Source organism: Hyla sarda, chromosome 6 (genome assembly GCF_029499605.1).
Source record: "Hyla sarda isolate aHylSar1 chromosome 6, aHylSar1.hap1, whole genome shotgun sequence".
In the NCBI taxonomy this organism is placed as follows: Eukaryota; Metazoa; Chordata; class Amphibia; order Anura; family Hylidae; genus Hyla; species Hyla sarda.
The window spans coordinates 127,060,028-127,080,961 of record NC_079194.1 but is presented as its reverse complement, the minus strand read 5'-3'; the positions used below and the strand labels follow the sequence as shown (position 1 = coordinate 127,080,961).

General features: G+C 42.0%; 1 protein-coding gene across 1 annotated transcript; it reads left to right on the top strand.

Annotated features, from left to right (window-relative positions):
* IRAK2 (interleukin 1 receptor associated kinase 2) lies at positions 1-20,825 on the top strand. The gene is made up of 13 exons (XM_056524978.1): positions 1-374; positions 2,718-2,897; positions 3,640-3,756; positions 3,835-3,938; positions 5,586-5,774; positions 5,864-5,928; positions 7,813-7,924; positions 13,317-13,426; positions 17,604-17,796; positions 18,759-18,821; positions 18,912-19,109; positions 19,569-19,938; positions 20,690-20,825. Exons 1-13 carry the CDS (start codon positions 254-256, stop codon positions 20,806-20,808), a joined length of 1,941 nt encoding a protein of 646 aa, XP_056380953.1. The 5' UTR covers positions 1-253; the 3' UTR covers positions 20,809-20,825.
* The last annotated feature ends 109 nt before the right edge of the window (positions 20,826-20,934 follow it).

Sequence of the window (20,934 nt, the reverse complement as noted above, 5' to 3'; positions counted from 1 at the left end):
GACACTGTGAGCGGAGCTCCGAACTGCAGGGCAGCGCACAACCCCTTTAAACATAGAAGTCTCCAAAAATCCCCTCAACTTTTGTTTACCTAAAACTGAAAATTCCCTTTAAGCTACGACTCAGAACATATTCATATGTGTGTGCTGTCCTGTGAATCTCAAGTGTATTTCATAATTATATTCATTTTAATTTCACCCCTGGTGATTTTTTTTTACAGTTTAATCTGGGTCATCAATCCAGACAAAGGTGATCATGGCATGTTCCCTGAGTGGCAGCAGTGTGTCCCCTCTGATTATTGACCTCTCACCCAGAGTTGTGGACGACTTCTGCCGCTGTGTTGACAGCCTGAACGACTGGGAATGGATGCGCTTTGGTAAGAATGTTCCATATTTTGCTGTGTTTTTTTTTTTTTTTTAACAATTAGGATAATACATTAGATCTTTAAGTATTGATGCATATGTGACCAGTTTTACATTATTTCACAACTCTGGACCTGGACACCATACAGATACTGAACAAATACCATTGCCAAAAACTAAAATAGTCAGTACCTCCTGAAAAATGAAATACATGCACAAGTGCACACTGCTAGTTTTGTTTTTTTGTTTTTACTGATATGGGACAAATAATACTGCCACACCATGACCACTAGCACTGACTAATAACTGATTAATGCCACCATACTGTTACTGAATAAAATCCACTATACAAAGACCAACATTCCTGCATACAATGACCATATAGAGGTAGATACCCACTTTATTCCAGCACTCTGCAAACCATATAAGTGATTACAGTACAGTGAGGCCCCCCAGATAACAGTAGGCCCCTATACTGCTCCCACATAGTATTATACTCCTATACTGTATTAGGCCACTTCTGTGCCTCCATATAGTATTGGGCCCCCCACACTGTATTAAGCCTCTTCTGTGCCTCCATATAGTATTAGCCCCCCCACACTGTATTAAGCCTCTTCTGTGCCTCCATATAGTATTAGGCCCCCACACTGTAATAAGCCTCTTCTGTGCCTCCATATAGTAGTAGGCCCCCCACACTGTATTAAGCCTCTTCTGTGCCTCCATATAGTATTAGGCCCCCCACACTGTATTAAGCCAGTTCTGTGCCCCCATATAGTATTAGGCCCCCCACACTGTAATAAGCCTCTTCTGTGCCTCCATATAGTATTAGGCCCCCCACACTGTATTAAGCCTCTTCTGTGCCTCCATATAGTATTAGGCCCCCCACACTGTATTAAGCCACTTCTGTGCCCCCATATAGTATTAGGCCCCCCACACTGTAATAAGCCTCTTCTGTGCCTCCATATAGTATTAGGCCCCCCACACTGTAATAAGCCTCTTCTGTGCCTCCATATAGTATTAGGCCCCCCATACTGTATTAAGCCCCTTCTGTGACCCCCATATAGTATTAGGCCCCCCATATTGTGTCCCTAATGGAAAACAATCATTCACCTTTCCATTGTTCCCATGTAGCTCTGCTCTCCATGATTTCACCTACCTAAGTTTCCGATGCAGACAGCGTCATACAGAGACACTGCCCGCACCAAAAGCCCTGGCAGTAGTGACAGGACGGATCCACTGGCACGGTGTACACAGTGACTTCACGCACCTCTGGTGTATAAAACATAACCCTGCATCAGTACCAGACAAATAATTTAATTTATGTACACAGTGACTCCACCAGCAGTATAGTGAGTGCAGCTCTTAATTTAAAGGGGTACTCCGCCCCTAGACATCTTATCCCCTATCCAAAGGATGGGGGTTAAGATGTCTGATCATGAGGGTCCTGCCGCTGGGGGCCCCGGTCATCTCGGCTGCGGTACCCCAGACATCCGGTGCATGGAGCAAATTTCGCTCCATGCCGGATGACTGGCCATGCGGGGCAGAGGCTCGTGACGTCACGGTCACACCCCACTTGTGATGTCACGGCCATGCCCCCTCAATGCAAGTCTATGGGAGGGGGCGTGACGGCAGTCACGCCCCCTCCCATAGACTTGCATTGAGGGGGGGTGGCCGTGACATCACAAGCATCCGATATTGCAGCCGGTGCTCTAAACGAATACCGGGTGCTGCAGGGAGATCGGGGGCCCCACGATCAGACATCTTATCCCCTGTCTCTCCATGCTGTACATTCCTGTATTATCTCCTCTACAGTAGACTGTCTCTCCTTTGGATAGGGGATAAGATGTCTGGGAGCAGAGTACCCCTTTAAGTATTGTCATGTATTTACAAAGTGATGTGTAGCTCTACTTTATTTTCCATTTTAGTTATGTATCTGATATGGGAATTAAATAGCCTGGGCTCTAGACTGATACATTTTACCTGCACTGATGCATTGTAACAAACAAGAGATTTGTGCTGGTGCGGAGTTTTGCTCACAGGGGCTTGTCTAGCTGTGATCGGTACCATATTTAGTACAGTACAAAAATTTAATTAAATGTGTATTTTTTTTTAAATAAATAAATAAATATATATATATATCTATCTATCTATCTATCTATCTATCTATCTATATATCCAACGTTTTATTTCGGTACTTTTTAATATACTTTATGTACTTTATTTCTCTTATTTTATGAACAGTAAATTAGTTCTGGCTGCAAAAATATATTCAATTGAATGACAACAAGCAAAGATCTGTGTCATCATTGTACCCACATTTTTATGTCATGTGACTGACTTTTTTTTTTCTTTATCAGCATCCCATGTTATGAATGACCAAACAACTATACAACGTTTTTATATGAGGCGGAAATCTGGGGATTACGTCACCAGGGAGCTGCTTTGGAGCTGGGGACAGAAGCTGGCCACTGTCCAGGACCTGGAGATCATTCTTCAGGAGCTGGAGCTCTACCGAGCACTAGAAATTCTAATGCAGAGTAAGTTTAAATCTGACTTGCCAATTGATGTTCCTGGGATGTCTATTCAGTCCCATTACAGAACTCTTATGGTTTGTCACCCAGCTTTCCGGTAACCCAGAATGGCATATCAATGTGAGCTTAGTTCTCTCCTGGCTCCATCTCTTGTACTGTATTGCTGGTGTTAGTGTCAGTCTTAACGGTAATATTTATGTACCAGAAAAGCTTTAGATTACCAGTGATACAGATACCACTAAGATGCAGGGCCGTATTTACAGCTTGTGCCGCCCTAGGCACTCCAACTCAATACATGATCTATAACAGTGGTCTACAACCTGTGGACCTCCAGATGTTGCAAAACTACAACTCCCAGCATGCCCGGACAGCCAACGGCTGTTCGGGCATGCTGGGAGTTGTAGTTTTGCAACATCTGGAGGTCCGGAGGTTGAAGACCACTGATCTATTACATTTGCCTGCTGCAGCAATATTCAGGAAAATTTCACATCTGTTCTGACCCTTCATGTGGATGGGGAAATTTTTTTTTTTTTTCTTCAGACCACTGCCCGTTATTTTTTTTTATTTTTTTTTTACTGAATTGCTGTTCCCCTTAACACTGTTACCCTAAGCACAGACCTATGGGTACCTAATGGCAAATATAGCTCTGCCAAGACAGGAGAGCCCTACAGGACATGACATTTTAGGAAGGTAAATTATTATGAACTGCTATGTGCGGAATGATAATAAAAAGTGATGTCTTCTATAGGCCCCTACAGTCCAGGGACATCCCCTGTGCATGATGCCAGTAGAGGAGCTCTGCAAACTCCTGAAGGAACAGAAAAAAACAGCAGGAATTACAATGATGTTACGAAAAAGTTGCCAGGTAATGACTATAGAACTGTATTATACTGACTATCATTTAGGAGGTCAGCAGTAGTTCATGGTTTCCTATTTGTTACAGAAATCAAAGCACAGTCTCTTCCTTCGCCACCTCAACCCCCATCAGAACTGCTAAAATCCCTATGGATAGACTCATATGCTGACCCGGTATCCAGCACAGATCAGGTATGTGCGTCCTACCTGTCAGTACGGGTCTATGTTTTTATATGAACTGTGTGGGTATAACTTGGGTATCCTCTAGTAAGTCATTCTCAACTTTTTGTGTGCTATAGTACTCCTTGGCAGCCCATTTCCAAAAACTGTACCCCCTCATATTAGTGACATGTTGGTAATCAATATAATACCTGTTATTTCAAATGTTATATGCTTTTCTACTCCCCATATCCTACTTCTACCCATGCTACCTGCGGTCTTCTATTCTCTAAGTCATTCACTTTCCCCTTTCCTTACTATCCAGCCTAGACCACCATTAGGTGTCTCCCGGCCAAGACTTGTCTCCACAGACCCTGCCAGACAAACATTTAAGGCTAGTTTCTCCATCTTTACAAACGCCCCCTCTGTGCCCCCATATCGTTGTAGGCCCCTACATAGTTGTAGGCTTCCACACTGCCCCCATACAGATGTAGACCCACACACTTACCCCAAATACCTCTAGGCCCAACACTGTCCTCATATAGTTGTAGGCCCTCAATCTGCCCCTATAGAGTTTTAGGCCCCACACTGCCCTCATATATTTGTAGGCCCGCATTCTGCCTCCATATAGCAGTAAGCCCTCTCTATGCCGCCATATAGCTTCCATCATATAGTTGCAGGCACCCACACTGCCCCCATATAGTCGTAGGCCCTCACACTAGCCCCACATAATTGCAAGCACTTTTACTGACCCCATATAGTTTTAGGATGCCACACTGCCCCCATATAGTTGTAGGCCCCATAATTCCTTGCTTTGATGCTCCACTGCTACTCTGTAGCACTAAAGCTAATGGTACTTACCATCCACAGTGGCCTGGTGCCCATGCTTGTTCTTTGCTGTCCTATGGCTCTGCTCCTCAGGGTTTTGTCAGTGTACCAGCAGCCATGGCTCACTTCTCTAAAATTCTTCGCGGACACTTCATTAGAAGCAGTGACCAGTGGCTGAGACCACCAGGGGATACGCAAACTTTAGGTTGAAAACTGCTGTTCTAGTATATAATTACATACAGCTGGTACAATTTAAACATCTTCTTGTATACTGTGAAATGGACCATGTTGGTTAACCCTGGGCATCTTCTGTTATATAATGATCTACAGTAACAATATTAGCATACTGAGTCAATATCACCCCATAAATGCCTGGTACAACATGGCCTGGCGTGAAAAAGACAACCAAAGAAAATGGGAAGGAGAAACTGTTGGCCAGCGCAGCCTCCTGCGGTAAAAACTTGTCTTTATTGAATCTTGCACACGATCACATCAAGATAAGTGGATATGTAAACAGTGACGTGTTTTTGTAGGAGATCCCAACCTTTGTTGGCTAAGATTGGGATCTCTGACTGAAGCATGTCACTGTTTACACATCCACCTATCTTGGTGTGGTCGTGTGCAAGATTCAATAAAGACTGAAGCTTTTCCCACAGGTGGTTGTGCTGGACAACAGTCTCCTTGTCAATGCTATACAGTGCTGGGGATTTTAGCACAAGACCACAACGTAAAAGGGTCTGAAAACTTTCCAAATGCATTGTTTATACACCAAAATGTAGAACTTATACCAGCTGTACAAAGTAATAGGATTATATCACTAAATGTTAACGTTGTTATCCTTTGTTATGGAAGGTGCTTAGTATTCCACAGCAAGAGATCAGCTTGTCACTAAACACCACATGTCAGCACTGGACCAAGCAACAACTGGAGGAGGCGACAGACAGGTTCAGTGTGGACAGGAAAATACACAGCGGACACTTTTCTGATGTCTTTATAGGGCGGAAAGGAGACAATGTGTATGCAATAAAGAGGCTAAAAGAGGTAAATGATTAAAAAAAGAGTACTCTCATTTGGGGGAGATTTCTCCAACACGTTAGAGGAGGATATTCTCATGCCTGTTCTTTCTTTAGGTTCACATGGAGCAGTCGGATAGGACAGATTTATTCTATGAAAAAGAAGCCCAAATAGGTTTTCGGTAAGAGCCTCGGCAGTCAATCACTTTGTAGACCCTTATTTTAAAGGGGTTGTCCATGAAGCAGAAAAGGTCTACCTCTTCTGCTTCTCAGTGCTCCACTTTCAATCCCTGATTGTGTCAAAATATGTGATTTTTCCAACCCCTCTATGGTTACTATATTAAGTGCACTTTCTGGCAAAAACGTGGTTATGGCCCTAGAAAAGAATGAGCTTAGGAGGAAATTTTTTCCCAGTTTTCCAACCTTTAATTTAATACACAAAGTTTGGTCCAAAATTAAACAAATTAGAGGGGTTGGAGAGATTAATGAATATACCCTGCTCTGGGATAATTTACTGCTCCCGGAACTACGTAAATTAGAGAGTTCCGCTATGTGGAGCAAGATGGGGGTAGTATGGGTTAAAGATTTGTTCAAGAGGGATAAGTTGAGGACTTTTGGGGACTTCCAGGAGGATTTCCATGTCCCCGCTGGAGCATTCTTACAGTATTTCCAGCTGTGGCATGCGATTGGGGCTCAGCAAAAGTATCTCTTTGTCGGTAGGTGGGGACTCTGCTTTGGACATAATTATTAAATCAGAGAAACAGAAGGGGCACATTTCTAGAATTTATCGGTTGCTAGTAGAAAAGTTGTGTGAATAGGACACCGGCTTTCCTTAAATAGCAAGTGGACGCCAGTATCAGTGGGGAACAATGGAGGTCTATCCTTGCTAATACCCCAAGGTTGGCATTGGGAGAAGGGGCAAGACTAACTCAATTGTACATTTTGTATAGGGCATACAGAACTCCTGCCCTTCTCTATAAGATTGGTTATCGAAGGGATGGGAAATGCCTGCGGTGTTTAAAAGACAATGGAGATATTATACATATGTTCTGGGAGTGTGTCTCTATTCAAAGATACTGGATATCAATAACAGGTCTTGCCAAGGAAGTCTGGGATGTTGTAATACCTATGGAACTGAAAGTTTGTATAGTGGGATATGTAGATAATTTAATAATACCAGTCTATACTAAAATTGCTCTTGGAAGACTATTATATAACGCAAGGGAATTACACAAAAGGGAAATGCACAATTCTGGAAAGAGTCAGACCCCCTGACTAAAAAACAATTGGTTATGAAGATGGAGAAGGTGGTGGTTTGGGAGAAAGCAATTTACACCAAAAGGGGATTAGTAGATAAATTTGGTTTGGTTTGGAATAAATGGATAAATAGAAAATGAGGATGGGTGTGGAGTTGGAGAGCGGGGGAGATGCAGAGAATTTCTCCCTCCCCTTATTTAATTTTTTTCTGGTGTTTGGATAATTTAGAAAATCAGAAATTGATGATTTATATTTTGAAATTTTGAAGAATTATTTGTGTTGATATGATATTTTGTAAATGTTTTGTCTCACTAATAAAAGATATATAATAAAAAAAAAAATATATAAAGTGGTCAAGCTGTTTTTATAAAAATTAACTTTAATTACTGTATAATAAAGTAGATGTTAGTCTTAAATGGATGATAATTGGAATAAGTTTTTTTTGGATATCTGCCACTGCAGTTTTTGAGCCAAAGTCAGAAGTGTATTCAGAAGGAAGGAGAAGTGTAAGTCCTTCCTTTATATTTCCTATTCCTTTTGAATAGACTTTTGGCTTTTTGTCAAGGGGTACTTCCGGCCATAATAGATCTTATCCCCTATCCAAAGGATAGGGGATAAGATGTCTGATCGCAGGGATCCCGCCGCTGGGGACCCCCGCAATCTAGCATGCAGCCCCCACCTATGAGCACTGCAGGAAGCGCTGGAGGCTCCAAGTCTTATGCCTCCCGCCCACGGATGGATACATTGACTCGGTGCTTATAGTAGGTAAATTGTGGAGTGTCTTACCGTTCATTTTGTCTCATGTACAGATGTCATCATCCCAATCTGCTGAAGCTGCTCGGCTTCTGTGTGGAGACCAAACACTACTACCTTGTGCATCAGTTCATGAAAAATGGATCTCTGGATGTTGCTTTGCAGAAAGTAAGTCTGGGTTCACACTATGTTTTGTGATCATGTTTCACTGTTTTTGTTTTTTTACGTATAATTCTGCTGTATACAAAAGCGTAGTCATCTATGCAACTGCATACAGCAAAAAGAAAAAAAAGAAAAAAAAAAAAGGATATGTTGCAATTAGAGATGAGCGAACTTACAGTAAATTCGATTCGTCACGAACTTCTCGGCTCGGCAGTTGATGACTTATCCTGCATAAATTAGTTCAGCTTTCAGGTGCTCCGGTGGGCTGGAAAAGGTGGATACATTCCTAGGAAAGAGTCTCTTAGGACTGTATCCACCTTTTCCAGCCCACCGGAGCACCTGAAAGCTGAACTAATTTATGCAGGAAAAGTCATCAACTGCCGAGCCGAGAAGTTTGTGATGAATCGAATTTACTGTAAGTTCGGTCATCTCTAATTGCAATGTGTTTTATTTTATAATGTAAGTAAATGATAAACAGATTCTGCTGTATGATACATAACAGCATCCATTTAGCATCTGATAATGTGTGTTTTTTTTTTTTACCTTTTTCAAGAGTATAAAATGTGTATGTTAAATGTTAGCAAAAATGCAAAAAAAATTCTTCTCTCCAAATGGTTAAAAAGGCTTAATCCCAATTTTCTTCTCTGCAAAGGGCAAATGATTTCCTTTGATATAGGCTCACATGTGAGGGCTGTAATGTTAGCATAGAAATTGTATGTTCTCCCTGTAAATATATGGATAGTCTTTTAACTGCATAGCAGGGTTATTTCACTGTGTGATTGGCGTATACTTGAAAACAAGCTGTTTCAAAATCTGTAATGGCAGCCATATTGTCATCCTTTAATATACAGCTGCCATTATAGCCATAAAGAGTTTGTGTGACAGGTTCCCTAAACTTTGCAATTTTGACATGTGGGTACATATGATTCTACACAGTTATTGGGAAAAGACTAGTCATTCAGGACCTATAGAAAGCTAGATCATAACAGCAAAAGAAGATGTAATAGCAGTCATATTGGTTGTTATCCAACTTTCCCAGAAACTGATATCACTATTTAGAAAAAGCTGAATATATTTTGACATAAGAGGATGAGTTCTGGACTGATATTTACTTTTGTTTTATGGGGTTATCTCAAGAGTAAACCTATGTTCAGACTGCAGAAATTCCCCATAGATGTGTAAATTTTGTATCCGCATTAATTTGGCCAGAATTCCGCATCTTTCAATCATATGCAGAATCTCTGCCTGAATACACAGTGCACGTTAAAAAAGTGGCTGTACTTAATGCAAATGTTACATTTTACGCGAATTCCACACGAAATATGCACCAAATCCGCATTTGGTGGAGAAAAATAAAACATTCACTTCAATGGGCTTCCTCAGCTGAAGTCTGTAAAAATATAAGACATGACTTATATTTTTGTGGAACATCCACACCGAAAATGTGTCATGTGTTATTTGGACTGCGGAATCCCATTGAACTCAATAGGCTTAAAGGGGTTATCCAGGGGAAAAAAATTTTTTTTATATATCAACTGGCTCCAGAAATTTTAACAGATATGTAAATTACTTCTATTAAAAAATCCTAATCCTTTCAGTACTTATGAGCTTCTGAAGTTAAGGTTGTTCTTTTCTGTCTAAGTGCTCTCTGATGACACCTGTCTCGGGAACCGCCCAGTTTAGAAGCAAATCCCCATAGCAAACCTCCTCTAAACTGGGCGGTTCCCGAGACAGGTGTCATCAGAGAGCACTTAGACAGAAGAGAACAACCTTAACTTCAGAAGCTCATAAGTACTGAAAGTATTAAGTATTTTTTAATAGAATTAATTTACAAATCTGTTTAACTTTCTGGAGCCAGTTGATATATATAAAAAGTTTTTTTTCCTGGAATACCCCTTTAAAACACATGCAGAATTTATATGCGGATTTCAATGTGGAAATCCAGCCTTGTGAACATAGCCTAAAGCTATGTTCACACTACAGAATTCCAAGCGGAATTCCACAGGAAAATTCTAAAAGTTATCATCTATCTACAAGAAAGTGATAGCTAACAGGGATTAAGCTAGGCCCCCCCCCCCCCCCCCCCAATCAGTAGCAAGCTGGTCCCATGTCCCTCAACTGAATAGAACAGCACGGGATATGTTCAGCCCATTTAGTTGATGTTCTGGTACAGGCGAGTACAAGTATGTATGCGTTCTCTCCATTCAGTTGATAGATCAGAACACACGAGTACAAGCATACATGCTTACACTCCACTGAGTTGGGGGAGAACTCATGATCAGCGGCAGTCCCAGTGCTCGGACCCCCACCCATCAGCGACTTATCCTTTATCCAGTGGATCAGTAAGAATCCATCCCCAGGGTAAAGTCTGCAGAATATTCCTGGGGTGATGATGGCTTTATCAGGGTCTACATGACGTGTTAGTTTCCTCTCTGTTCTTTCCTCACTCCATGAATTTACTGACAACTTAATAGATTTTCCATTATGAGATAATGTCCCTTTCCTGAATTCCACTTGACCTCCACATCTGGAAACCTGGAAATAATTCAAGTAAAAAATATTGTATATAAATGATTGTACCCCTATTGTTTGAGTGTCCCTTTTTAAACACATGGCATTACTGAAACTATACTGAGACTGAGTTACAGCCTTTTTAGCTTCAAGCTTGTGGTCAGGCATAATTCTTAGCAGAACTCCTTAAAAGGGGTACTCCAGTGGAATTATTATTATTATTTTTTTAAATCAATTGGTGCCAGAAAGTTAAACAGATCTGTAAATGACTTCAATAAAGAAATCTTTACCCTTCCAGTACTTATTAGCAGCTGTATGCTACAGAGGAAATTCCTTTCTTTTTGAATTTCTTTTTTGTCTTGTCCACAGTGCTCTCTGCTGACACCTGATGCCCCTATCAGGAACTGTCCAGAGCGGGAGAAAATCCCCATAACAAACCTATGCTGCTCTGGACAGTTCCTGACACAGACAGAGGTGTCAACAGAGAACAGTGTGATCAGACAGAAAAGAAATTCAACTGTACTGAAAGGATTACGATTTTTAAATAGAAGTCATTTACAAATCTGTTTAACTTTCTGGCACCAGTTCATTTAAAAAAAAAAAAGTTTGCCACCGGAGTACCCCTTTAATGCAGAGAGATAGTTAGTTAGTTTTTCCTTCATCATATGTATTTACAGTGTCTGGTATTAAGATGACACTTGGCAGAATGTAACCCATCAAAGCTTTGTGCAGACACGGAACAAGCAATCCTATGAGATTTTAGCTCTGAAGTCAGCCGAATTGTCAATACAGCTCTGGAGTATAATAGAGACTGCAAATCAAAATCATTATAACAAAATAATGTAATGTATTTTCACAGTAACTGCCCTGACAATATAGTAATTAATGCTCTGGATTATAATGTGGTGTCCCGGTACCGTATTTCATACGCTACCTTGTGGTTAGGTCCCCAAAGACAGAGTCCCTAGGAACAGTGAGGGTCCTCTACCTTAGCTAGTCCCTCGTCACCCCATAGTTAGTTAATATTTATGTAAATAAACATGTAGATATGTCTATTAAAGATTCTTGCCTTGTTTGCGTCGCAGGACCTGCGGGTCATGTGACTTAGTTCAGAACTCTATGGTTTTCTGAAGGACCTTTGGTGGTTCTCATGACATGTCATCTCCCACAATCCATTGTAATCGTGAGTGACAGCTGATTGGACCAATCCAAAACAGCCAGCCCCTGCCCATATTAGGGAGCTGTGCCATCTTGATCGCTCTCTTGTTCCTGCGCTGCCAAGCAAGCAGCATCATTGCTCTTGGGTTGCTGACTCTGGATGAGGTAGGACCTCCGCAGCTTACAAGACAAATATCTAGGCCTAAGCCTGCGCTAGAGACGGATAGTTCATACAATTCCCTGCTACCTCAGCAAGATCTCTGGACCTAATCAAACCCCTAAATCCGGCGGATCTATGCAAATACAATCCTCTAAAGCTAAAGAGAACTGTCCGTTCCTAAGCATCTGTCAATCACTGCTGTGCTGTTTCAATAGACTCTGTAATCTGGACTGTTACCGTTATTGCAAATACAGAAAATCTTCAGTAAAGATTCCGCAAGTTTTAAGTTCAGCACTGCTGTGGACAATCCATTTATTTCTACACTCACCTATCGCTCTTGGGAAGGGTGGCGATAGGCCCAGTATCAATACTGAGTTTTAACCCTCACCCTGGTGTCACGAGTGACAAGGATTAACAGCGCCCTTTCAGTATCTAGAACAGCAACACCCCAACTACCCTACACCCCACAAGGCTTTCCACACAGTTCCTCACTACAATAACACTTGTGAAATTCAGGATCAGTAAAGAATAAATAATGTAATGATATATATGTGATAGCTGGGGGTGTAGGGTATATGGGGTGTAGCTGTTTGGTAATTAAAGGGTGTCTGATTAACCCTTGCTATTCGTGACGCCAGGGTGAGGGCTCCTCTGTAATGCTTGTCCTACCGCCACCCTTCCCAAGAGCGATAGGGAGGTATGCAATAATTTAATGTCCACAACCGGAGAGTTTGCTGAAAACAGTTGGAACTTTTACTGAAGATTTTATGCAAGCTTCATAAACGAAACAGTCTCTATACAGGCAAAGTCTCTTAGAGATTGACAGTGGTTGGGACCTTAAGCGTTTTAGAGTCCGTAGACTGATATGCGCTGTTCCACTGGATTTAGGGGATATAATTGAGGTCCAGCAGTCACGCTAGCTTTAGCGGGGATTTAGTTTAGGACTCATGGTTTAGTTTAGGCTGAGGCCGGCAGGTTTTCTGGCCTAGCTTGTCTGTGAAAGTTGCGCAGATCCATCCTGCTAGTCCGGCATCTACGAGAGCAGCAACCAAAGAGAGCGATCATTGGCTACAGCTCCCTTATGGGCAGGGGCTGAACTAAAGCTGATTGGTGCAATACTTCTGTCAATCATCCTTACATAGAGTTATGGGTAAACATGTGACCCAGGGACCGCCAAAGGTCCTCCAACATACCATAGAGGAATTAACACAGTCACATGACCGAAGGTCCTGCGACGCTACCAAGGTAAGTACTAATATGCATTATATTAAATATACACATTATTAAATATGTACATATAAACATTATAGAATTAGAGTAGAAGGAGGTGACTAGGGGCTGTCCCACCTGGGCGACCTTACCTGAACGTAGTAACTCTGGCTTTGGGGACCACCATACAAGTTACGGTATGCAATACGGTACCGGGACACCACATATGTAATATATATAAGTGCAGCTTTGAAGTATAATATAGAACAAGATAAGTAATGTAATTTTGATATAAATGTAACCTATATATAACCTGTACAATGGTGGACATTTACTTTAAATATTCTGTGTATGTTGAAGGTTGGATCTTGTGTCCTGAGCTGGGAGAGAAGACTTGCTATTTCTGCCGGTTTGTTACAAGGTGTTGATCACTTGCACAAGGCCGGGGTTTTTCATGGAAACATCAAGAGGTGAGAGCATTGTTTGTGGGAAGACACAATCCAAGTATAGCTCCATCTTATAGTAACAGCAGATAAGGACAATAACCATTTTCTCACTTTCTCAAAGCGAAACTGACAATTTACTTGCACCAAACCCAATACACGAGGGTAATGTGTGAGTGAACCAGATTAAAATGAAGTATAGCTTTCCGCATCTGAAGTCCGATTCCGGAGATGGACCCGTTCTTAGCCGACATTATTAATATGTTATTCGCTGACAATGTAGGCCGGCCCTGGCATACCCAAGATCCCTGCCTCGTCACATCTACACTTTGCAAAGCTGGTGATTAACATATTTGCAATGTCGGCTAATAACGGGCCTATCTCTGGAACCGGACCGCAGATCCAGGTAAGGTTTACCTTATTTTAATCTGGTTCCATCTGCACCATAACCCCATTTATTGGGTTTAGTGCCGGTGATCCGTTGTCAGTTTCCCTTTAATTCTAAAAGTAGTGCAATGTAAACATCCGCCTTTAATACCACAGGTTATAAGCTTATTACTTTTTACATACTATGTGTCCAGTCATGGTTCCTCTTTTATGGTTCCTGCAGAATTAATCCTTTCATTGCCAAAGCTGTGAGAAACATAAAGGTGATATATATCCCTGTGTGGTGCAGGGCAGATGTTGTTACCCTAGGGACAGATGGCATTAACCCCTTGTATTCGTGACGCCAGGGCATGGTATGGCACGGGGGCTATAAAGACTCTGACACCAAGTTACGGACAACAGTAGCTTTACTGAGGGTAGGCAGTTGGTAAAGTCTATACAATTTAGCCAGGACCCAAGGAGGTGACCAGTGATGCAGAGACCTTAAGGGCTTGCTGGGACTTGTAGTAGGACTGGACAATTGAATGCAGACCACGCTGACTTGACAGATGACAGGGACTGACATGACTCATAAAGCTGTGACTGTAGCTTACTTGAAGTGATGGTGGTTGCAGGACTGGACTTTGAGGTCTCCAACACTCTGGACACACAGTAGGCGACTGCACTGGACCTCAGCAGGCTAAGAAGAGCAGAACTCAAAGAGGAGTGCAGCTAGCTCCACCCAGGGCTTATATGGGGGAGACTAGCAGGGAGCCCATAGGTCACTCTTGGGATCACCTGGTCACTGGTACCTCCTGGGTAACAATCACATGACATATCAAAAGGTTATAACTCTTAGAGCAACATTATATTTTATAACACTTTACATGGTAAAACATATTTACAATGGGGAAACAAGAGCAGGGGGCCTTGCTTTCAAAGAGATGGTGGGCAGGTCTGAGCCTTCCAGGCCTCTTACGCTTACACCTAAAAGGCCTGCTCGTCGTCCTGTTCCTCAGCCCAATACTCCTCCTGTAGGACCACCTGTGACATATTTGTAGTTTTTGTAATAAAACGGGACACTGGAAGAGTCAATGCTGGGCCTTTAAAAGGGCGTCACACTGAAGGAGGCTGCCTGACAGGACAGCAGGAGCACGGGGTAACACCTCCTGTACTGGTCACCACACCTGTGATATGTCAGATTCCTTTCAATTTTGAAGTCCTATTTCAGTAGTCACAGGTTTCTGTACCTATAGGGAAGTTTGCTACAAACATTGATATTTATATGCAGGGCCGGCCTTAGGTGTTATGGCACCCTAAGCTAGCTAACCTTGTGGCGTCCCCCCCATAAACGTACACAAAGAGGTAAAAAATATTTGTGACAAATATTAATTTTTTATATCTAATCAGTCCCCTGACCCCTTAATCAGTCATGTACCCCTTCACCAGTCCCCTGCCCCTTTAATCAGATGCAGTATAGTTCCCCCACATTAGGTGCAGTATAGTTCCCCCACATTAGGTACAGTATAGCTCCCCCACATTAGGTGCAGTATAGTTCCCCCACCACATTAGGTACCATATAGTTCTCCACATTAGGTAGTAGCAGGTTCCCCACATTAGGTAGTAGCAGGTTCCCCACATTAGGTAGAAGCAGGTTCTCTTCCCCCCCCCCCCCCCCCCCCACACACACACAGACAGACAACCACACATGCACACACACACACACACACACAGACACTCACACATGCACACACACAGACAGACATCCACACAGACACACTTACCTGTCCTGCGCTTCTCTGCAGCGTCGGCCTGACGAGTGACGTCACTGACGTCCTCCTGTGCGGGTCTGCGGAGGGGCGTCACATGCGCGACGTCCCTCCTCGGACTCGGGCCGGCCAGCCAACCAGAGACGCGGAGGAGAGCGGGGTAAGTTAAACCTCCCTGTGTAATGAAGAAAACTGTGCCCTGAAGCGGAATGTGACCCTCCGCATAGGGACACAATTGAGGGAGGGTAGTGGGAATGGAATGAGAGGGAGCGGCCTGCAAAGCAGAAAACTGTGTCCCTGTGCGGAGGGTCACATTCCGCTACAGGGCACAGTTTTCTTCATTACACCGGCATTTAGTGCTGCTTGCCCGAAGCAGCGCTAAATGTCTGAAGAAGTTACCTGCCCGGCCGCCCGGACTGCACGACCGGCAATACAAATTTCATATACCTGGTGCGAGCTGTGTCGGCCGCCCGGCTCCCCTGTTGCTATGTCGCCCTGTGCGGCCGCACAGCTCGCACACCCCTAAGGCCGGCCCTGTTTATAATATAAAATTCAACACCCAGTTATGGTCTTCTCGAGACATAAAATTGTAACAGTTTTGCCTAGGCCTTAAAATTGAAAGCATAGTTCCCACATGAATAACATACTGGGTCCCCAGGATGTGAACCCTTAGTATAAAGAGTGAAGATCTGCTCCGAAAGTGAGAAACCAAAGTTATATGGGTGCCAAGCACTGTAGAGGAGAGATATTGATGGAAGAATTATCCTGGTGTTCAGGGCCAAATGGAGAAAAGATTGAAAGAAAATGACAATAATGTTTATTCTGTCCTTGACTGCATCAGATCAGTTCTGTGTTTACTTGTAAGGGCTGAAGCAAGTTGATGGATGAGCGATGAATGGTACCATTATTGTTTGCAAAATTACAACTCCCAGCATACCCTTAAAGATGTTAAGAGTATACTAAGGGCTATAGATTTAAGCAATATAAATCACATTTGTATTTCCATTTTTCAGTTCCATTATAGGATATGATATAGCAGCAGTGCTGTATTCATCATATGACATATACCAACATCGCCCAGTGGTCCCTATTGACAATGATGCAAACCATTGGGTTTCTGTAAAGGAAAAATAACACTGCAGATGGTTTTCTGGCATTTTTGGTGGACCAGAGGCTTCTTACACAGCCGTCAACACAGATGTGAAGAGAGCTTTCTGTAGCAGGGGTTAATCTGACTTGGCGGTTGGTTTATTTATTAGAGTGGGAATCATTTTCCGCCATCTTCTACACCTGCAAGGGCGCCACTCCTCCTTCCATTGACTTGCATTGAGGGGGTGTGGTATGGCATCATGACCCCGCAGCCAGCGTTCGGAACAAAATGTTCTGAATGCTGGGGCAGTGGAGCAATCTTTAAAAATGTAATAGCCACCACTAAGGGAAGCTCACTGCATATGGATTAATACATCTCCCTTGACTTCTAAACTAACTCTGTCTTCAGTAAGCTCCTGAGCTCACCCAAGTGTGACTGTAGGTAGCCAGATTTGTACAATATTAAAGGGGTACTCTGGTGGAAAACTTTTTTCTTATTTAAATCAACTAGTGCCAGAAAGTTAAAGGATTTGTAAATTATTTCTATTAAAAATTCTTAATACTTCCAGTACCTATTAGCGGCTGTATACTACAGATGAAATTCTTTCCTTTTTGGATTTCCTTTCTGTCATTACCACAGTGCTCTCTGCTGACACCTCTGTCCAATTTTTTTATGTAATTTACAAATCTGTTTAACTTTCTGGCACCAGTTGATTTAAAAAAAAAAGAGGTTTCCACCAGAGTACCCCTTTAATCTATGTCTGAGCAAAGCGCAGGATTTTTGACCTTTGTAAATAAATAAAATATAGGAACCACAGTCGTGTTCCCATCAGTTTTCCACAGATGCATGTTTCCTTGAAATTCATCAAATGGCAAAAATACACCATAACTGTAGACTTCTGGGAGTTGTAGTTTTCATTGTATTAGATAAGATCACTTCTAAATGATTATTTCTTTAATTTGTTGTCTCCACTTTTCAGTTCCAACATCTTCCTCGCAGAAGATTTTACCGCCAAGTTGGGCCATGCAGGGGCTCGATTCTGTCCTGATCGATCCGCAAATTACACGAATGTAAAAACCTATGAGCTGCAAAGATTCCAGCCTTACCTGCCTGACAGCTACCTGAGGAGCGGCCAGCTGACTGCACAGACAGACATCTTCTCCTGTGGTGTAGTAAGTAAAAAGAAAATCAGCGTGAATTGTAAATATCGGCCTAATATGCAGGGCTGGCTCCTGGTCCATGTCACGATGATTCTTCCGCGTTGACTTAGGTGTAAGGATGTTTTTATTAGAGTTTGTGCTTTCAGTTTTGGTGTTTTCATGTTTACACCCAGAAGTTTGAAATCCTGAACAGAACTAATACTGTTACGTTGCAGTAAATTTGCAGGATAGAAGAAATATTTTAGCTGCTAATGTGTTTCTGTGTCACAGAGGATTGTCTAGGAGTAAAATAGAGAAGATAGCCAGTGTGGTTTTTGAAAATGCAGAGTCCTGTTTATTAGGATAAAAGTCCGAAGACACAAGGAATGAACAAAAATGATGTGTTTAAGACTAAGGGCGGCAACGCTTGAAACGCATCATTTGTGTTCACTCCTTGTGTCTTCTGAACTTTATCCTAATAAACGGGACTCTGCATTTTTTAAAATCCACGCTGGCTATCTTCTCTTTATGCTACTGGACTCCGCTGTTGCCATATACCTACCGCGCTGTGGATGGGACCCACCTGTGGTGAGCTGGCCTATATTCTCCAATTGTCTAGGAAGGATACAGTTGTATCAAACCCTCCTCGCTCAATCTAACTTTCCTGCCCCTTCTTGATTGATGTGCAGAGCCCTGTACATTAGACAAGGAGGAGCTGGGAGGTAAGAGCTAGCAAGAAAGCGTGCTAGGATGTGACACTTGAGAAACTCAGCCCTGCCTCCTTGACACTTTGCTAAGAAATAAAATGGCGGCTTTATAAGTTTGGCAACAACTATCAGCTCCAAGAAAGGTTTGCTTTAATAACAGTTATCCAATAGTATTTGCAGCTTTTAGCAGCCAACAGAGCTGACAAATTTCCTTTGGCCAATCAGATGTTATAAAAGTGATCTTTTTTCCCCCCTATCTAACCATGATAATCCTATATGATCTGTTAGGTGTTAGCAGAACTTCTGACAGGACAAAAGCCCACTGACGAGGACAGGGACCCCATCTACCTGGTAAGAATACGTATACTAAGCCATGTGCACAGGCTCCATTTTGACTTCACTTAAGGATTTTACTAAAATCGTGCCTACTGTCCTCTCCAGAAAGATCTTATACTGACTGAAGTGGAGCAGGTAAAAGCGGAATCTGACAGAATGGGGTCTGTGGATCTCCTCAGCGCAAGAGGAATTGGACAAAAATACACAGATAAAAGACTTGAGGGATTAGAAATAAGTTCTGCGATACATTGGGCTTCTGCAATCTGCCTGTGTCTGACCAAGAAGAGAGCTTTATTAACAGAGGTAACATTATAAAACTATCCTGTACATTACATTATATAACAATAAAGCCAAATGTCGCCCACCATCTGCATTACAGAAACAAAGCTATTCCTATACTGCCATGTTTGTCAATAAATTTGCTGACTGTTTTAATAACATTATACAATATAATGTACTGCTCTATAATTGTAGGAGCCTCTAAAAAAGTTAAATTGGATCACACATGGTCCTACCTTGTTATTTAGTATGAGCATGTATGGTGGTCGGCACTCTCCCATGAGGCTCTGCAGCAATTTAGCACCGCCAAAATGATCCTCTTATCAAAATGTCTCCATCATATTTCCCTTGGATCTTCATGTTTCTGAAAATGGGAATTCTAGCACTGCCTGTGCTCCTTAGAGAACATAGTTGTGCCTGCAAGATTAGCCATTGTTACGGATGCCAATAATAACTCTTTATTTTTCTTGTATTTATCAACAGGTTGTAAGTATGATGGAGAAAGCTCAGGAGTCATTCAGATCATCTGTTAAGAAATCCCAAAGAGAGATGTCCAGTTTGAATATCCCAGAGGAAAGCGATGAATCCTTGTCCTTAGGCTATACCCGAGGAGATGCATTAGAAGTGCCTAGCACTTCCACCAAAGGAGCAACGTATTCTCCACCTCGAAATGATGTCTTCAAAAGGAGCCCATGTGAATTTGATGAATCGGGAAGCTTCAGCTTTTATCCTGGAGACGGCTGGTATGGGACTAAGCCATCTTTTCAGGCCACCGCATCACCTGCTGGACATCAGGCCAACTCATGTACCCCAGAAAGGAACTGTCCCCAAAAGGTGTTGAATTCACCAACAGGTACACAAAAATCTAATATAATATATATATATATATATATATATATATATATATATATATATATATGCAGCACACCAAGCGTCTATAATTCAAATAGGTGCTTTAATCTATGATGTATCAGAGACAGCATTTCAGTAGTCTGCGACTACCGAAAAGTTGTCTCTGATACATCATTAAATAAAGCACCTGTTTGTAATATATACGCTTGGTGTGCTGCATCTATGTGCTTTTGTATGGGTCACTAGTTATGCAAGCACCCTTACTAGGTATTTTGCATTTCCTCTTGATGTGCTGCTTCTGTTTGGACTCTATCTAGCTATCTAATATTTATTTAAGGCTATGTTCACATAAGCTTTATGGAGCTTTGTTATGAACACCAAAGGATCCTGACAGGTCCCATTGACATTTGAAAAGGGTCCGTCGGGTTTCCGTTTGATGTCTGTGATTTTATAGGATTTTAGTGGAGAGAAAAAAAAACCTATAAAGTCTTGTCATTTTAACGGGATCTCTGAACGGAGCTCCTAACAATTATGTGAATGAATCCTTCTAATCTGCTGACACAACACCCCTCAGGTGCCTGTTCCTGGAACCTAATAATTTGAGAAACTCTTTAGGTCATAGAATGGTTAGAATTAATAAGGTTCTGTAATGTTCAACATTTTTTTTTATATTTAACATTAGAATTTAACATTGAGAAGATAAATAATTTCTTATTTTTTTTTTTCTTTTTTTTCCCCACCCCATTTATCAGAAAGCAATGAACCGTCTTGGGGAATCAAAGTAAATGAAGCAAAACTGAAGCTGATGGAGGAAATTGAGCTGTATGCAGAAGAGAAGGTGGACAGCTCGGTCTTGTTTGAATCGGCGTGAGCTTAGTGTAGTGGACATTTTGGGGGCTGCATATTTCTTGATCGTATGACGTAATGGTGATTGCTTAAGTTGTTTCATGCAACAGATACACCTTTACCATTACTATCTTCAGTAGAAACTACCTCA